We start from the raw sequence: 13,140 nt of genomic DNA, 5'->3' as shown, positions 1-13,140 counted from the left end.
TTCTATTACATTTTAATTTTATTTCAATATAATTGAAATTACTTTGAAGAGTCCTTGTATTTTTAATAGTTAAATGCATCCTGAATCTTTCCCTACTCTTTAGCACCCATAGCTATAAACATAGTGAGCCTTTCGTTCAGGGCCAGTTGGGCACGAGTTAAGTTGGAGAGGTAAGTAACCATCAGAAGATCCTGCAAAGAAGAAATAAAGAATAAAAATCAATTCACAAATAACACTGAAAATTAACCAAACTCTAAATTAAATTTCTGAACCATTAACTTAAGACTAAACCACTGAATACTTAATTATATTTAAGCTTTTGGCATTTAAACTGGCCATATCCAGCCCAAATATTCTTTTTATTTTTTGACTAGCTGGATCTGGCGTCTCACACCTAACCTGCAATGCCATTCTAAAAACAGTCAATCATATCATTGAAATCCCTAAGCAATGAGATGATGCCTGATTAATTCGAAACAATGTTAATAAATAAGCATTATATTTGAAACAGTAATCTGACGTTTCCTAAAGCCTTGGGGCCAGTTGGTTGTTTGAGAAAAGGTCTCCACTTGAAACTAATTAGCAACAGAAAAAGACCAGCCTACTCCCATACAAAACAATTACATTAAGTCATCAATAAATGGATGGTCATCTTTATTAAAAGAGTCAAAGAGTGGCATTATTAATATTGTGTCTTAGAATGGTTAGCACACTGCAGACAGAAAGTGCAGCAACAGTTTACCTTTGTATAGACAGTCGAGCGAGATCGTGCCAGTGCTGCTGGACTGGCTCCTGTGCAGGTGGCACGTAAAATACACCATTTCGAGTGTGGCCATTGCCAGTACCACCTGACTGGCCTTCGTGCTGGTGGCACGTAAAAAGCACCCTTTACACTCTCAGAGTGGTTGGCATTAGGAAGAGCATCCAGCTGTAGAAACTCTGCCAAATCAGATTGGAGCCTGCTGTAGCCATCTGGTTTCACCAGTCCACAGTCAAATCGTCCAACCCATGCTAGCATGGAAAGCAGACGTTAAACGATGATGATGATGTATGTATGTATGTATGTATGTAGTGAGCTCAAAGTCTGCTGAGGTAAAAATTTACCTTTCATCCTTTCAAGGGTTGACAAAATAACTACCAGTTGAACACTGGAGTCAATGTAGTCATCATCTCTTGCACTCATACTTTGAGAGAGAGAGAGAGAGACCATAAACATACTCACCTTTATGTTGGCGTTTAGCATTGCAGAAAATTCATCAGGATCAATCATAGGGACACTGTGAATGAGTTCCATCAGAAAGCGTCCTGTGCTGTTATCTGGAGCAATTTTACCATCCTGAATTATAACAGAAAATAAAATAAAATGCCATTTTTTCCCCCTTTTTTTTTTTTGTTCATCAGTTGTTTCATTTATTAGACAGCAGCCATGCTGGGGCACCACCTTGAAAAATAAGACCCTAAGACTTTTTTTTTTTTTTAATAGGCTCTACTATGACTATATATAAACAGTATAAGAACTATTTGCTGACATGTTACACCAATGCACCTGTAAGATTAAATTCAACATCAAATTAAAAGCAGTGCTAATGGTGTAAACATTATTGATCACATGTACTCAGTGTGTGTATTTTTGTTTATTTGTTGGATTTGCTGTGAGACACTGCTTGGGGATTTGATTTGTCCCAGGCTTAATTCACGTACTTTCTGGTGTTTTAACACTCAACATTAAAAGGAATCATCCCCAAGTTCTATCTCGCCATGATTCCAGAGAAGGAAAAAGACAAATTGAGTATATACACTCAATAATATATATATACACACACAAATCCAGAACTAGCAAACTGACCACTTTGGGTAGGTGAAATTTATTCCAGTTTGGCAACTCCCACTTGTCTCATACCTTCATTGAAGATGATGCCCCAGTATGATCAGTCCAGTGGCTGAGAGAGAAAGAGAAAGGGAGAGAGAGAGGGGTTCAGGACCAACTTACCAGAACATCTTCAACATATTGCTGAACAATTGCAAGCATGCTCTGCAGTCGTCCACAAAGTATGTCTACTTGTTGTAAATCAGTTACCATAGAGACGGACCGTTTAGAAGAAAGCTGGCTTTCCCGAATCAAGTTGACTATAATTAAGAAACAGAAGGAAAAATCATGAAAAGATATTGTCAATTTAAAATGAAAATAATCCAAAACAAAAAGAAAAAAAACAAAACAACTAAAATTAACTCCATGCCCAAGTGACCATCACATCTGCATTCAATGGTTGAAACAAGTTAACCCCTTTTCATTACCATATTTCTGTTGAAGTTCATTGCCTTTATTTCAATTAATGATGATAATGAAGAATTTAGAAAAATAACTTTATCATTATTAATTCGATGTTTGGAACATTAATTAACATCAGATTTTGATGGAAGGTCTTAATTTAGATCACTTTAACAATTTCTGTTACTCAAACCAAATATTTCTACATAACAAGTAACTAAAAATATACAAATCTTATCTGCAGATGGAGCAAAGTTCCATTGGGAAGGTGACACACCAACAGCATGTCCATCAGTGAAAACTTCCCATTCACTACAGATCAGTTCTCAGACCCCCTTCTTATTCTCCAGGTCGTAACGGAGGAGCTTAAGATTGCCTTTTTGTAAGAACTCCCATATAGTGATGGGATATCATTCTTGTAGCTGAATCCATCAAAGAATTAAAGAACTACTAAACATATAAGCAAGCCCTAGAGTTGAGAGGCCTAACAGTAAATCTATCATGGGCAAATGTTTTTTTTTAGCTAGCAAGAAGGCAGGACTCAGCAACCATCAACAAAGCAATCATATTCATGAAGCACAAAAGATTCAATATGTAGAAAAAGAGCAGCCGGGGTTTCTTCTGCACTGAACCATTGCTGCTGATCATCACCACCATTTAACGTCTGTTGTCCATTTAGGCATGAGTTGGATGGTTTGACCAGAGCTGGCAAGCCAGTGAGCTGCACCAAACTCAAGTCTGATTTTGCATGGTTTCTACGGCTGGATGCCCTTCCTAATGCCAACCACTTTACAGAGTGTGCTAGGTGCCTTCATGTGGCACCACATAGGCACTGCACAGGCACTTTTATATGACACCACCTCGAGTGTTGAGACTGGTCCTTCCAGGAGGGACCAATCTTAACACTTCTGCTGCAGAGTACAGGTCTTCTTGAATACAAGGCATCAAGCATCTCAGTCCTTTGTCATCCTGTCAGAAAAGTTCAGTGTCTTGAGGTCGTTTTTCAGTACTTCGTGTACTTCATGTAAATTATGAGTGCATATAACAGGCAGTAAATTATGAGTGCATATAACAGACAGAGATATTTCAAAGAACTACTTACTTGCAACTTGCTCTGTCTCGTACTTAATAATTTCTACATTAACTGGTGTAAACATGATACCGGTTGACTTGTTGGCAACACCCATTGGTGTACTGGAATATGACAAAAAGAGCAAAATAATAAACAGTTATGCTTCATACTGCAAAATACATCTCTACACATGCATAAATATTTATAAAAATATTACACACACATCATCACCATCATCGTATAACATCTGCTTTCCATGCTAGCATGGGTTCGATAGTTTGACTGAGGACTGACAAGCCAGTTGGCTGCACCAGGCTCCGATCTGGCAAGGTTTCTACAGCTGGATGCCCTTCCTAACGCCAACCACTCTGATTTATATTTTTAAAAATATATATGTATATATGTGTGTATTTGTATGTGTTTATGTATGTCGTGGTCGATGCCAATGCTGCCTGACTGGTTTCCATGCTGGTGGCACATAAAATGCACCCACTACACTCCCAGAATGCTTTTTACATGCCACTGACACGGGAGCCAGTCAGGGGGCACTGGCATTGACAACGACATACATAAACACATACCTATTTTCTGAAATATAAGTCAATATAGTAGAGTGTAAACATGTGTTGGCGTCACATTTAATGCACCTGGTACACTGTGTAAAGTGGATGGCACTAGGAAAGGTATCCAGGTGTAGAAACCATGCCAAAATAGACAAATAGAGCCCAGGCAATGCTCCAGCTGGTCAGCTCTTGTCAAACTGTCCAACCCATAGCAGCATGGAAAATAGTCATTGAATGATGATGATGATGCAGTGTAAACTATCTGTCAAAATCTTGCTGCATTTCTCATGGAATTTTTATAAAACAAGCAGAATATTTTGACCAGATATGGCTGGTTTAAATACTAAGAGGTTAATTTGTTTACTTACCTGATAAAAGCTTTAACACCCATTTTTCCAGTCATCAAAGATGTGTCTACTGTAATATGCACAGGATTCTTCGCTTCACGAGCATAATACTCATGAATGAGCACAGAGTACTCAGATATTTCACCACTACTGGAAAACCTATCAATTGAAAAGTAATAATAAAAAACAGAAAAACATTTCGACAATACAATAGCCAGACCAGATAAAAAAAAATTTTTTTTAAAAACATAGTTCCAGGTTCAGTCCTACTGCATGGCAATTTGGGAAACTGAACCTTTCAGGTGAGATGACAAAAGACTGAGATACTTGACCGTACTCAAGACCTGTACCCTGTAGCAGAAGTGTTAAGGCTGACCCTGCTGGTGGCGTAAAGCGTTTGTGCAGTGCCACATAAAAGCACCCAGCAGACTTTGTAAAGTGGTTGGTGTTAGGAAGAGTATCCAGTCATAGAAACCATACCAATGGGGTTTGGTGAAGCTCCCCAGCTCTGGTCAAACCATGCCAGCATGGACAACAGACATTAAATGACGATGATGATGATACACACACACACACACACACAGAGTCTGCCAAAGTTTGGGAACCACTGCCTTACATTAACACAAGGCCAGACATTTGGGGGGGGGGAACACCTGATTTTTATTGACTCCAGAATTATTTTACTGACACCAGAAGGTTAAAATGCAAAGCTGACTTAGAATATTAAGAGCTGGAAGAAATACTGCAAGGCATATTCTAACAATTCCGCCAATCCATCACCATCATCTTTCTAATTATAATAGCCATACTAATTTTCCAGATAATTGATCACAGAACTTAGCAACTTACCAGCCGACTATGACTTCAGAACTGTTGACTTTCCTGTGAAGGTCGTACATATTTCGAGCATATTCAATATCAACAGCAACCTGAATGAAAATAACAATTTCTTTATCACTGCACAATATAATGAATCGAGGGAATAGGCAATTGGTCTAAACACAGTATATGACTGGTATCTCATCAATCCAGAAAGAGGAAAAACAAACGAACAAAAAAAGCTAAAATTAAATTTGACTGGATTTGAATTTGAACCCCTATAAGTACCAATTTAAGAAAGAAATGAGAATCAGGCTTGTAATAGGAGTGAAACCATTCAGCTATCATTTCAGCTAATTACATAATTTTATGCGTAATATCCTGTAAACATTATATTACAATTAATATGCCTATTATCACACGTGTTATTGCTCGTTCCTCTTTCTCTGTGTGTGTATTTTCTATCCTTTTACTTGTTTCATTCATCTGACTGCAGCCATGCTGGAGCACCACCCCAAAGTATTTTTGTTGAACAATTTGACCTCAGGACTTAGTTTTTAAGTCTCAGTACTTATTCTATCGATCTCTTTACCAAACTGCTAAGTTAAGGGGATGTAAGCACACCAACACCCGTTGTCAAGTGATAATGGGGGGGGGGGGACAAACACCGACATATATATATATGTATATATATATATATATATTCAAACTGTCCAACCCATGTCATCATGGACAACATATGTATGATGATGATGAAGAATTTAGTAAGATAACTTTGTCCAGTGTTTGAAACATTAATTAATATGGAATTTTTAAGGCAAGTTTTTGGATCACTTTAAAGAAGGAGTTGGTATCATCCAATCAAGGGCACTCTCAGGCAGGTTGGTAGCAAAAGATAAATAACAATAAAGACACACACATGTATGTACATCTATACTTACTTCATCTTCTGATTCGTTATGTGGAACGGTGAAGCAATTAGAAACTTCAACTGCCCCTTTCTCACAGGTACCTAAATCGAAAGAAATAATTGAAAAAAAAAAAAATGTTTACTAGATATATTAGAGAATACATCACTCTTTTACTCTTTTATTTGTTTCAGTCATTTGACTGTGGCCATGCTGGAGCACTGCCTTTAGTTGCAGGTGACACGTAAAAGCACCCACTACACTCTCGGAGTGGTTGGCGTTAGGAAGGGCATCCAGCTGTAGAAACTCTGCCAAATCAGATTGGAGGCTGGTGTTGCCATCCGGTTTCACCAGTCCCCAGTCAAATCGTCCAACCCATGCTAGCATGGAAAGTGGACGATAAACGATGATGATGATGAAATCAACCCCAGAATTTATTCTTTGTAAGCCTAGTACTTATTCTATCAGTCTCTTTTTGCTGAACTGCTAGGTAGACGCACTAACATCAGTTGTCAAGCGATTAGGGGTGGGGGGCAAACACACAAACATATACATATATATACGACAGGCTTCTTTCAGTTTCCATCTACCAGATTGACTCACAAGGCTTTGGTCGACCCGAGGCTATAGCAGAAGACACTTGCCCAAGGTACCACGCAGTGGAACTGAACCCAGAACCATGTAGTTGGTAAGCAAGCTACTTACCACACAGCCACTCCTGCACCATTTTTTCAATACCTCAAACTTACAAACAAAACACACACATCACAGATGAATAAATCAAAGGCTACCAAACTGAGAATGATGTAACTGAAGACAAAGATCCAGAATGTCTCATTTGTTTTTCTCACAAGAGACAATTCTTTAACTTTATAACACAACAATTTTTAACTTTGGCAGAGAGCTACAAATTTGAGGAGAGGCACAGCTGGTTGATGCCAGTATATTTACTTATTTAATGAAAGGAATTCACTAAAATCTATTTTTCTCATACATAAAAGCATGAAAAAAGTAGCCTCAACAGTTTTTGAATTTTCCCCCACCACTAGCTTGAAGAATGAGGCAATGTCCACTGCCTTCACATACCCTCCAAATTTGGTAAGATTGGCGCTGTTAGTTGTCACAATATTATGGTACAGTTGGAGTGTAAGGGTACTACCTGAATAGAGGCAGTACCTTTGGTATGTGGCAGCTGCACCTAACCAGGAATGGCCAGGTGCACAGACATCACTGATCCTCATTCAGTTCCTTGTCTCTCACTTGATGGCTCCAAGCACAGTACACAACAGTCAAGGAACACGAAGGAAAGATGCTTATGTTGTCAGCTTCAAGTATTTACATCAAAGATGTGATTTAAAAAGAAAACTAAACAAAAAAAAACTACGAAGATTTTTATAAATTTCCTTTTTTTCCCTCCAATCATTCATATCTTCCATAAAAAGAATAACCATTTTTTTTTTCAATTCTAAGGTAGTCTAACAACACGAGTATGAATTACCATTTCGACTCTACTTACTTATACATTGATTTGTCAACTTTGTACGTGCGTACGGGGAAGGGAACTTAATATGTATGTTATGTGTACTAGATAATTGGATGACAGATAGTATATTGTTATATTTTAAACTGATTAACAAGAAATCGAAACAAAATTCCAACTTTAACTCAATTTTGGTTAAAATATATTTTAGCGGAGTAACTATCCTTTTTATACACTTTTTTCCTTCACATAAAAACATGCTTGTGAAGAAACAAACTGAAAAATAACACAAACGATTTTACATCGTTAAAATATACTTTAGTCCTAGCTTATATTGCTATGTTTACGACTATTGGAGGATCTTATAAGCAACTACCAACATATGGGTTATTCAGTTATTAACTAACTAGATAAAAACGTCAGAAAATTAAATCAAATATAGATCATTAAAAGAACACAAAAAAAACACAGTAACGTGACTATTAAAAGAATGCATTGATTTACGATAGATAATCTTATAACGTATAAATTAGTAAATATGAAATAGTTTTAGAATTTAATGTTTGTTAATTAATTAATAATAGATGACTAACCCAGCAAACCAAATGTGCTTTGGGAAAACGTGATATTAAATGGGGGAAAAAACATGTCTATTTATGATGGTTGGGGAGAGTGTGATGAGACTTATTAATGAAATTCAATAATAAATTGTACCTAATAGTGTTCCAATAACTCGGTGTGCATCTTCTTGTCTTCGTTCATAAGCATCGACGATAGAAAATAAGACCACGGGATGAACACGGCACACGAGGCCCGCCATTTTGATAATAAGAGACCGGATATGATAAATGGGACTGAAAAAACGAAAAACGAAAACGAAATTGATAAACCGCTGATGAAAACTGATACAAAAGGTGTTGAAACCGAAAAGAAAATTTTTATTAATTATCTAAAAGTCTTGTTTGTCTTTCATTTAATTGTTCCATAAAAACTTTTGCATATATATTTAAATTTGTCGTTTATTCGATTGGTTGGAAAATACTACTCAGTGAAATTCTTAAGAAATGATACAGACTTTATTGTCCCATTCCTATTTTTACTGATTGCGAAGTCAATTTCTTCGACTTCCACTTGTCGCATGGGAACTGACGAAGTTTAGATTTCACGACATTGTTTTTCTCTCTTCATTTATAGCCATTTCATATCAACTACTATGGAAAGGCATGAATACCATATAATCTCATTTCTTCTTCCTGTTTATTATGAATTGCTAATGTTTTACTTTATATATTTCTTGGGAAATGAAAGCGGTGTGCTGGCAGAATCGTTAAAGTGATCAGACAAAATGCTTAGCAGTATTTTTTCCGGCTCTTTATGTTCTGAGTTCAAATTCCGCCGAGGTCAACTTTGCCTTTCATCCTCTCGACGTTGGTGAAACAAGTACTATTTGAGTATTAGAATTGATGTAATCGACTTAACCCTCCCACTAGAATTTACTGGACTTGTGCCAAAATTTGAAACTATGTATCAAAAGGCAGCGACCAGGCAAAATCATTAACAAACCGAACAAAATGCTTAGCGGCATTTAATCCATTTTAACGTTATCAGTTCAAATTCTGCCGAGATTGACTTTGCCTTTCATCCTTTCAGGCGATAAAATACGTATCAGTTGATAAAATGGTGATCACATTCTATGGACACGAATGTGTCTTTTGAGGCCTGCTGGTGCCTTGCAAACCTTTAGGCAAAGGGAACAAGGTGAGGACTTAGTTTGCTTGTGGATCATTTACTCCATGTTTTCTTGAGTTGAAAACAAGGCCTGCTTTGCTTCGTGCCACAAAACCACAATGACAGGTAAGGTTTCCATTTAAAATCCCGTTTAATAATGAGATATGTGAAGGCGGCGAGCAGACAAAATCGTTACCATGTCGGGCAAAGTTCTCAGCGGCATTTCACCCGTCTTGATGTTCTGAGGTCAAATTCTACCGTGGTCGATTTTTGCTTTCATCCTTTCTGGATCGATAAAATAGAAACCAGTTAAGTACATGGATCGATGTAATCGACTTACCCCACCCACCTCTTCCGTAATTGCAGGTCTTGTGCCAAAATTTGAAATCTATTGATAGGCCAATGGATTTAGGGTCTGAAGGAAAGCTGTAAAGCCAAGCACTTTACGGACGTGAAACCCCGGGTAATCCCATAAGCCGGCCATATCTAAATTTATATATTGATGCATATGTATACATCTATTGAGATGTGTAAGTTTGATCTATTATATCTTCTATAAAGCTAACAATATCTACGATCACTTCTCAGGAATTTAATGGTCATTAAATCACAAGCATACTACGAAGATTTGTTTGGAATCCCCAGACAGCCTCTGGCATCAAGAGACATGGAAGGTACCAGTATCTGCTGATTAAATTGGTCTTTGAGTGCTTGATTCCTCTTTATCTTATTGACCCAGAAGGATGAAAGACAAAGCTAATTTCGGCAGGTTTAAGCACATCACTGTAAATGAAATAAATGAGCTAATAAAATAAAGTAACAAAGTGTCCTTGGACCTAAATTACAGCCAGTTGGATGGAGTGAGGCGTGACAATGTGGTAAGAAGCTTGCTTACCAACCACATGGTTCTGGGTTCAGTCCTACTGCGTGGTACTTTGGGCAAGCGTCTTCTACCACAGTCTTGGGCCGAACAAAGCCTTGTAAGGGAATTTGGTAGACGGATACTGAAAGAGACCTGTTGTATGTGTGTGTGTGTATCTATCTATATATATATATATATATAATTGCTGTATTTCGGGAGGGCATTTTTTCCTTTTTGTCAAATAAAGGGGCCAGAGGATTAGGTTAGGAGTTATGTCCCTTGGATGGGATATGTAATTATAAGATTCAAGGATCTAAGCGTAGGAAGTTTGTAAGCTTCGAACTAGGAAACATATATCTGAACTTTACCTGCCCGACTCCCTCAGTTTGGATATTTATATGTATAGATATATACACACACATACAAGTTTTTTCAATGTCTCTCCGTTCCATTTAGTTTCTCTTATTCCTTTCTGTTGAAGGGCGTAGGCTCGAAACGTAAAAGACTTTTTCTTACTTTTCCCCGAGAGTCAAACTAATGCACTTTTTTGTTGTTCATACACCTGTCTTCGTCTTTTGTTTTACGATAAATTTCAAATATATATATATGTGTGTGTGTGCGCCTTTGTCCCCCATCACCGTTTGACAACCGGTGTTGGTGTGTTTACGTTTCGGTTACCTAGCAGTTCGCCAAAGTGACCGATAGAATAAGTATCAAGCTTATAAAGCAAATAAGTACTGGGGTCGATTCAGTCGAATAAAAATTCTTCAAGGCGGTGCTTCTGCATGGCCGCAGTCTAACGACTGAAACAAGTAAACGGTAAAAATAATAATAATAATAAGGATGGACACAGTTTAGTATTTGCGAGGGAATACACACTGCTAACCCTATGGGTATTGTTCTATTGATTTACATTCACTAGAACCGTTGAGAACAACTAAAGTACAAATCAATTAGTTGAATAGGTCATTAAGTTTATATTGATCCGGCTTTTTATAAATTAACTAGAAGTTTCCCATACCTTTTTGAGAAAAGTAGACAGTATACAAAATCTTGAATTTTCCAGCCGGAAGAAGTTAAAATTAACCCTTTCTGGATTTGTGTTTAGCCCATAAAGGGACGTAACTAAATATAAGAAATAATTTACTTCGTTATATAATAATTTCTACTGTTCTTCTGAACTTTTCACTTCTTTGTCGCAACAAATGTTAGTGTTTATCGTCTTAAAAGGGGTTTTTGTAGTAAGGATTTTTCCGAAACGAAAACAGTTATTATGTCCAATCAAAATTTTGGTATCACCAATTTAAAAATCCGGTACGCCAAATGAATATCTTTATAATAATAAAAACATTTTACTATTCGCAAAATTGTGACCTAGTGTCATTTTTATGATATAATCTAAATTTTGAAGTGAACATTGTAAAAAATAACCGTAATTTAAGAGAAAAGATGCCTTTCTTCTTCGTTTATCATTTGCTCCGAGATACTAGTATGGAGCTCAGTTCACTTCCGGTATTTATGTTGGAGATTTTGTGTTTTGAATCTGGAATGCAAAGAATCTCCGATGCAAAGTGTTATTTCATACCTAATGCTTTAATACCAACTCTGACTTTGTTGGAAGGTTAGTGGACGGGACTTTTATTTTTTTTTTTCGTTTCTTAAAGATCCACGTCGGACCTCTGTTGCTTCTGTTCTGACAGCATGGCCCTTTGAAATTAACAAAGCATTTAAGCCTTAACTGTCTGTTATAATGACTCTTATTATATCCGGGGTGCTGGATGAATATCTTTCTTATATTGCCAGTTTAAAGTAATTTCTTTCTTTCTTTCTTTCTTCTCACGCCTATATTTACTCATACCTGTAGATTTACTACTTTATTAAACCCTATTATTGACCACTAATAATTACCTTAATAAATAACACTTTTTGTTTTACCAAGATCATGTATATTTATATATATATAAATGTTCGTTTATATTAATATATACTTATATATATTCATATATTTGACACGTATAATTTAGGAGAAAAAAAGAAACGACTTTTCCCTCTATTCTCTCGAAATATGTCCCTTCTTTATTACTACTTCAGTCTTGTTAAGAATTCCTTTAGGGATTAAATTAGCGGTAATAGTTCGAAATACTTTTAAAGACTCCTTGCAAATCACTTATATAATTCCAGTTACTATTATATAAAAAAAAAAAGAAACATCGACTAGTTTTTTTATAAATATATTTCCTATTTTCTTTCCTCGTTTCACACTTTTGACAATCTACTTTTAATGCTGAAGATGTGTAGAACCACACAATTCCAGATATTAACAGCGATTCCTTAATTCTATTTGGAATCAAAGGCCGAATTTTAGTTACTATTAAGTTAAGTTTTCACCGAAAATGAATATATTCATCGAAAGTAAACAAGTCACGAACCACTTTCTTGGAATGTTTCGTTTTTTTGTTTTGTTTTTTTTTCCACAATGATCAAGGGTGGACTTCTGTAGAAGGACACAGTCAACTGAATCGGTCCTTAATATACTACTGGTATATGCCTTGTCTAAGACCCCCCTTCCTATGATGTAATATCTTGGTCGCTTAAGTTGCTACAATTAACAACCAGTCAAATCATCTTCCAATTACCCTTCCGTCTTTTGGAGTCCTCAAGTCCTTGATATTTTAAACTGATGTAACGATCATAGTAACTAGAACACAGAATACCTTGAAACATAGGTTTGCTTGATCAGGACTAGCTTAGGGGTTAAACAACGGTAAATTTTGAAAAGCGCGGATGCACTTATCAAAATTTATACCATAACAACGACCGTCCTATGCCAAGAAGGTTAACTGGCGGAGTTGATTCCTGCAGGATGTTTCCAATAGAAACGACGTCCTGGTAGATTCAAGGGGCACGGGGATAGAGTGTTTGTTACATATAAATGACCCCTAGTGACTATTAAAAAAATTCCAAATTATTTTCTTCAAACATTTTAATCGTTTATTATTTTTTGGACAAATGAGTGGGTGAGGTGGGGTGGGGTGGAGGTTAATATTTTAAAGGAAGACAAATAGGGGGGGGCGTTTTTTTTTTTTTTTTTT

General features: G+C 36.6%; 2 protein-coding genes across 2 annotated transcripts in view; one reads left to right on the top strand and one right to left on the bottom strand.

Annotated features, from left to right (window-relative positions):
* Positions 1-11,084, bottom strand: LOC106874553 (eukaryotic translation initiation factor 3 subunit F). The gene is made up of 9 exons (XM_052972333.1): positions 11,070-11,084; positions 8,173-8,312; positions 6,012-6,082; positions 5,101-5,180; positions 4,273-4,410; positions 3,372-3,463; positions 1,991-2,127; positions 1,223-1,336; positions 1-191 (listed from the first exon to the last, which is right to left on the bottom strand). The coding sequence occupies exons 2-9, from the start codon at positions 8,276-8,278 to the stop codon at positions 93-95; spliced, it is 837 nt and encodes a 278-aa protein (XP_052828293.1). The 5' UTR covers positions 8,279-8,312; positions 11,070-11,084; the 3' UTR covers positions 1-92.
* A 407-nt stretch (positions 11,085-11,491) lies between these two features.
* Positions 11,492-13,140, top strand: part of LOC106874551 (nuclear factor related to kappa-B-binding protein) — a 40,383-nt gene continuing 38,734 nt past the window's right edge. The window contains exon 1 of the mRNA XM_014922322.2: positions 11,492-11,669. The gene's annotated coding sequence lies outside the window, so the exon portion shown is untranslated. The remainder of the gene's footprint in view (positions 11,670-13,140) is intronic.

Source organism: Octopus bimaculoides, chromosome 13, assembly GCF_001194135.2.
Source record: "Octopus bimaculoides isolate UCB-OBI-ISO-001 chromosome 13, ASM119413v2, whole genome shotgun sequence".
In the NCBI taxonomy this organism is placed as follows: Eukaryota; Metazoa; Mollusca; class Cephalopoda; order Octopoda; family Octopodidae; genus Octopus; species Octopus bimaculoides.
The sequence above is the reverse complement of the archived record's forward strand: the minus strand, read 5'-3'. Positions and strand labels throughout refer to the sequence as shown.

Bases quoted from the DNA above. Each gene is read 5' to 3' on its own strand.
- LOC106874553 (XM_052972333.1), bottom strand. From the start codon at position 8,278: ATGGCGGGCCTCGTGTGCCGTGTTCATCCCGTGGTCTTATTTTCTATC. The intron at 2,128-3,371 runs GTAAGTAGTTCT...TCTTAATTATAG, and splicing joins CGAGACAGAGCAAGTTGCAA to TCAACTTGATTCGGGAAAGC. The intron at 192-1,222 runs GTGAGTATGTTT...TCTTCTTTGCAG, and splicing joins TGCTAAACGCCAACATAAAG to GATCTTCTGATGGTTACTTA.